We start from the raw sequence: 5,939 nt of genomic DNA on the forward strand, positions 1-5,939 counted from the left end.
TGATCGTCATCATCATCCAACTGTGAACAATCATGTGCCTAAACCAACCACCTAATAACCTTCACTCTGTACATCATCAAACCATGATGATGATCATCATCATCATCAAAGTGTGAACAATTATGTACATAATCATCATCAATTTACGCATTTTTACATATTGCAATATGGACCAAACCACAGGGTGACAAATTGCATTTTACTCTATAACTAATCATCCACAAAATTTGAATATAATTTATGACCAAAATATACATTACATTGATCATCAAACTTGATTAAATAAAACCAAAAATAAAAGAATAATAATAAAAAACATAAATAAACCAATTCCCACTATGTATACACAATAATTAATAAATTATTTGAGTACCGGAACCATTCTTCTTCTGATTTTCCATTCGTAAAGGAGCCATATTTTGTAAACAAATACTGTTTTCTTTTTTAGAATTTTCACTTACGAAAACCGACCCGTTTTGACATGTTACTCAACACGCCTACTCTTGGCTTCTCTCGTTTCCTGGCCCGTGGAGAAACAACAGGCCGGATCACAACATGACCCTCCAACCGATAAACCACAATCCATGGCTCGATCCAGTTCCAACCCCAGCTTTCTTTGCTTAAATCATAGTAAGCTTGACCAAAACATCTATTCGAATTTGCCCTCCACTTCACAAAAAAAAAAAAAAAAAAAAAAATTCATAACACTCACAATGACAATTTTGTTCATCTTAAAAAAGCACAAATTTATAGAAAAAAAAATGTAAAAGGTTGTTTGTATGTTAACATACTTGATGAGAGAATGCATATGCCAATGCGCGTTCATGCTTGTTAGTTGCTTTCTCTGTTTGTTCCGTCTTCAAACCGATCTCCTTTAGCATGGGCCTACTCCACCATTTCATCTGCGCCATATCGTTTATTAGGGCTCGATATTTTGTGTGTCCCATCTTCATGTAACATCATGGATGGGAGTATTGCTTCCAATTATATTTAATATTCAGATTCAGATTTGGTTCAGATATAGCATATTTGTACAAGATGGCACTAGTTTCTAGTGTAAAAATTTTATGTCATGAGGATATAACTATATAAGCAATACCTCAAGTTTATGAAGTTTGGATGCAACTTTCAACCGATGATCTTGAAGCTTCACTTGCTTCATCCGGCCTTCTGCCACCTTGCAGAGGCGGCGACCACTGATTTCCGCCTGAATTTTGCTCCAAAAATGTAATCTTTCAAGAGCAGTCGGAGCCCGCTTTGTAAAAGCATCCGCTGCGATAAATGCCTGAAATCTTGAAATCCTTTTGAGAAGACGTAGCGTTTTTCTTGCCTGTTAATTGTTCATGTACAAAACAGATGTATCTTCAACAATTGTTATTTTAGATGTCATGTCACCTACATTTGGTGGGTCCCATCTTCATTTCAAGTAAAAGGGACCCGCGGCATGAAAACAGAACACATAAAAACATACCTTATATGCTCGAAACGCAGTTTGGATTCGGGTGGCAGCGTATTCGTTATTAGAAGTAAGAAACTTTAATTTATTCACAGTAGGATCAGTGACCTTTGCACCTATTGAATCAATGGAATCCTGTTGCATATGCTACAAGGAGCATTAGCCTTAAAAGCTTTCTATAACAGAAGATATGCTTTGACTTTTAAAGTCAACCTGATCACTTTTAGCATTAGCAATCATTTTTGTAGCCTAAAGTTAAAATAAATATGCAAATAAGAGCATCACCTCGAACTTTAGACGCATGTTTTCCTTCTTTTTCTTATTGTTGTGTCTCCTCTTAAACCAATCACAAACACCCATTCGTGCTGAATAAACGATATGAAGACCTATAGCACAACTTAAGACATGTTGTTATTCAAGTTTGACCAAAAAGATGACCTAGGATAAACTTGTTTTCATATATTCTTATGATGAAATCAACGACATTGACAAGTCCGAGGGCGTCTAAATTAACAACATACATATCAATAAACTCAAGAATTTATGAAACATTTGACACACCCCAAAGATTATCAAGAAAGCAAGATTATGAAAGATTTTGGCATTCCCCCATGAAGCAATTAACAAATTAACATAATCAATCCTAAAAGCAACAAAGATAACCAAGAAAACAAAATTTGAATGATTTGGCACACCCCATGACCCAATATACAAAAATACCCACATAACTGACAAAGATAACCAAGGAAGCAAGATTATAAGGTTGTGTGTAATGGGTAACGCCCTGGTGATGTGGACGTTACCCCAACGCTGAACACCGCCCGGGGGTGGTGGGGCCCGTGGAACCAACCAATCAGATTCATTCATTAACCAAGGAAGCAAGATTATAAGGTTGTGTGTAATGGGTAACGCCCTGGTGATGTGGACGTTACCCCGACGCTGAACACCGCCGGGGGTGGTGGGGCCCGTGGAACCAACCAATCAGATTCATTCATTAACCAAGGAAGCAAGATTATAAGGTTGTGTGTAATGGGTAACGCCTTGGTGATGTGGACGTTACCCCAACGCTGAACACCGCCCGGTGGTGGTGGGGCCCGTGGAACCAACCAATCAGATTCATTCATTTTTTTATTTTTAATTTATTTCATATAATGCTATTCTAATTAGGGCTGTAAACGAGTCGAGTCGAGCCGAGCTAGACCCAGCCCGAGCTCGGCTCGAACTCGATTCGAGCTGGCTCGGCTCGAGCTCGAATTTCAAATCGAGCTGAGATTTGAGGCTCGAGCTCGACTCAATTAGAATTCGAGCTAGCTCGGCTCGGCTCGATCTAGATCAAACTAACAAAGAACCGCAAAATTTACTACTTAAAAAACCCTTAAAATGAATTTATTCATAGACTAAGGGCCATAATTGCCATTTAATTTTACAATATGGCTAAATATGCACGTATAAATAGTTAGTTAATTCACTTTAGACATTGTCTTTACTTTCTTTTATAAGGGAGATACTCTCTTAGTTTTTGTTTTCTAAGCGATGTGGGACAAAAAATGAAGGATGTAAACCTTATCGAGCTAGCTCACGAGTCGAGCTAGGCTAAGCTCGAGCTCGGCTCGTTTACAAACCGAGCCGAGCCGAGCTGGCTTGTTTACAACCGAGCCAATTTCGAGCCGAGCTTTCTTCGAGCTCTTTTCGAGCGAGTTTCGAGCGAGCTGCGAGCCACGAGTTTTTTAAACACCCCTAATTCTAATGCGTGTAGGTAGTGAAACTTGTGAAATCATTACACATTAAAAGTGAAAAAAAAATGAGTAAGGGCTCGTGCCTATGTGGCAGTGAAAAAAAATGAGTGAGGGCTCATGCCTATGTGGCAGTGAAAAAAAATGAGTGAAGGGTCATGCCTATGTGGCAGTGAAAACGAATGAACCCATTACACCATCCGGCACACCCCATGAAGCAAATAACAGAAGTAACCTTATAAAACAACAAAGATTACCTGATTTAATGAAACTTTTGACACACCCTCATAAAGCAATGAACAAAAGGGATTTATATGAAACAATTGACAACCCCCATGAACACCAAAAGTTAACCCTGCAAACAACAAAGACTATCAAGTAAAAACAACATGGGCACAAAGATTTTGACATGCCCCATGAAGCCATTAACATGATCAATCCTAAAACGAACAAAGATTATCAAGAATACAAGATTAAAAGAAAGATTTGACACACCCTCATGAAGCAAAGCAATGAACAAAGGTAGTATAAGCAACAAAGATTATCAAGTAAAAGAAGATTTCACAAACCCGTAAAGTGATTAACAGCAGAAGTAACAAAGATTAACAACTAATAAGTATTAATGAAGACCGTATGATGAGAGTTGTGGGTACCTGAATTGTAGTAATGAACAGAGAAGAAGAAGGGGAAATTGTTGTAATAGTAAGCAAGAAGATGGACGTGAGTGAGGAAGGAGAAACGTCATGATCCATGGCTAGTTTTGGAAAAAATGTTAAGGGAATAAAAAGAAGCTTTTTAAGGTGTGGATGAATTCTCAGAAACTGACAGACTGACTATAGTTGTAGGTGTAAAGAGTTTCATCTCCATGAACTTACTATATCTGCACTATTGGAAAATGATACCTCAACTCTTGCCTGACTATCAAAACTCAATCTATTATTAGATTTAAGTTTTATCTCTCTCTAAGGTTTAAGTTATATTTATTGATCATGCTTCTAATGTTTAGGCTTATGGAGGCGTGCTTCTAGGCCCGCTTTTCAGGTCTTGTACAACTTTCTTGCTTGGCGTTAAAAGCCTCATGTTGAGGCCCTCAAGCGCATTTTTCAAACCAAATTCTGACGAAATTGCTGCCAAAAATGGTGTGAACATGTCTAAAATGAGTATACCAACTCTAAACAAGCTTGGAGTCAACCTAGAACAACCCAAACTAGCCCAAAAGAAGCCTATAACATGTTTAAAACACCTAAAAATTGTATTTTAAAAGTTCTTGCTTTTTAAGCGCATTGTATTGGGACCTAAGGTTCACCTTTTGTGCCTGGAATGCGCCTTCGACAACGATGATAAAAAGTAAATTACATTTGGTCTTTGTGGTTAGGCTAAAGCATGAACTTGGTTAATGGGTCATGATTTTTATGAATTTGGTGTTTGGAGGCAATGTTTGTTTTCAAAGATGGTTAATTGGTTTATTGGTGTTAATTTGGACAGTTAATTTCGAGTGCTTTTTATTCATTTTAGAGTAAACTGTTATTTTTGTTTCTGAGGTTTGGTTATTTTTGCCACTTTAGTCTAAATTTGAAACATTTTGCATCTGGGTCCCTGTGGTTTCACTTTTATTGTCATTTTAGTCCAAAAATAAATCAGGTCATATTTCTCAAATTAAACCATGATATTTATCCTTTTCCTCAGGGGCAAAATGGTCATTTCTTTTTTATTTAATTTAAAGCTTTTATTAAAACAATAATATTTTGTGAGTCCCACCACACCGCCACTTAATTCTTACTTTTGTGTTTGCAGAAACTCAAATGCAGATGCGATGTGTTCTTCGCAATCTTCTTCTTCTTCTTCACAGTTGTTCTATTCACATACGCTTCATCACTAAAGGTCAGTTATAATAAATTTTTGAATCTCAATTGTGTGAGGAACTGATGATTGATGGTGCTGACGTGTATATTATCAATCTATCAGGAAGGACAAACGTGTGTAGATAACGGTAACTGTGACTTAGGGTTACATTGTGAAGCGTGTGTTGCAGCCGGCAATGTTCGCCCTAGGTGTACTCGTATTCAGCCTTTGAGTCGGTTTTCATATGAAAATGTGCATTTTGACGTATCTGATTTAACTCAATAGCATTACGGTCGAATTAAAATGTAAAATAATCGAATTTATACTGCACAATCATAACGTATTTATATGTGACCCGACTCATACATAGGAAACATACAAAAAAAGTATAATCAAGGGTTGAAATTTTACTCTAGCGCGTTGCGGCGGGTCGAAATGTGAAATAATTCGAATTTATACCGTCGGATGAGAACTTCATATTCGACCCATTCGATTCAAAAGTAAATTTATGGCGAAACGTAGACCAACTGGAAATGTACATAAAATAAGCACAAAACGTATTATATTTGACCTGACTTGTTTCCGAAAAAAAGTTTACGTCGAAACAGAGACCAACTCGAACTTATACCGACACAATGACAGTAAATAAATATACGCACGTAAAAGATAGTTTTTTAAGTAAAAAAACGAAACGGGTAAACTTGGAACTTTAGAAACACGAGTAGATCAAAATGATATTTTACCAACAACAAATTTGAGCATTTGATACCCATATACCATGTAATATTATACTTGTAAAGATTTAAAGTCACAATATAACCTAAGGACCGTCAAAACCCAACCATAAACACCCTAACGAAGATTGCAAATTAACAAACTAAGTAAAAACTTAACACAATGTTGACTAA

General features: G+C 36.9%; 1 protein-coding gene across 4 annotated transcripts; it reads right to left on the minus strand.

Moving 5' to 3' along the window:
* Positions 1 to 214: 214 nt before the first annotated feature.
* On the minus strand, positions 215 to 4,196 carry LOC110929289 (protein IQ-DOMAIN 1). Of its 4 annotated transcripts, none has more exons than XM_035988451.1 (7): positions 3,843 to 4,196; positions 3,447 to 3,544; positions 1,742 to 1,842; positions 1,472 to 1,603; positions 1,100 to 1,330; positions 792 to 902; positions 215 to 669 (listed from the first exon to the last, which is right to left on the minus strand). In XM_035988451.1, the coding sequence occupies exons 3-7, from the start codon at positions 1,814 to 1,816 to the stop codon at positions 454 to 456; spliced, it is 765 nt and encodes a 254-aa protein (XP_035844344.1). In that variant the 5' UTR covers positions 1,817 to 1,842; positions 3,447 to 3,544; positions 3,843 to 4,196; the 3' UTR covers positions 215 to 453. The 4 variants fall into 4 exon arrangements, with proteins under 4 accessions (XP_035844344.1, XP_035844345.1, XP_022028110.1 ...); XM_035988452.1 differs by having other exon boundaries at positions 1,472 to 1,591; positions 3,843 to 4,193; XM_022172418.2 differs by lacking the exon at positions 3,447 to 3,544 and having other exon boundaries at positions 3,843 to 4,193.
* Between the last annotated feature and the right edge of the window lie 1,743 nt (positions 4,197 to 5,939).

The sequence above is a fragment of the Helianthus annuus genome, chromosome 3 (assembly GCF_002127325.2).
Source record: "Helianthus annuus cultivar XRQ/B chromosome 3, HanXRQr2.0-SUNRISE, whole genome shotgun sequence".
NCBI lineage: Eukaryota > Viridiplantae > Streptophyta > Magnoliopsida > Asterales > Asteraceae > Helianthus > Helianthus annuus.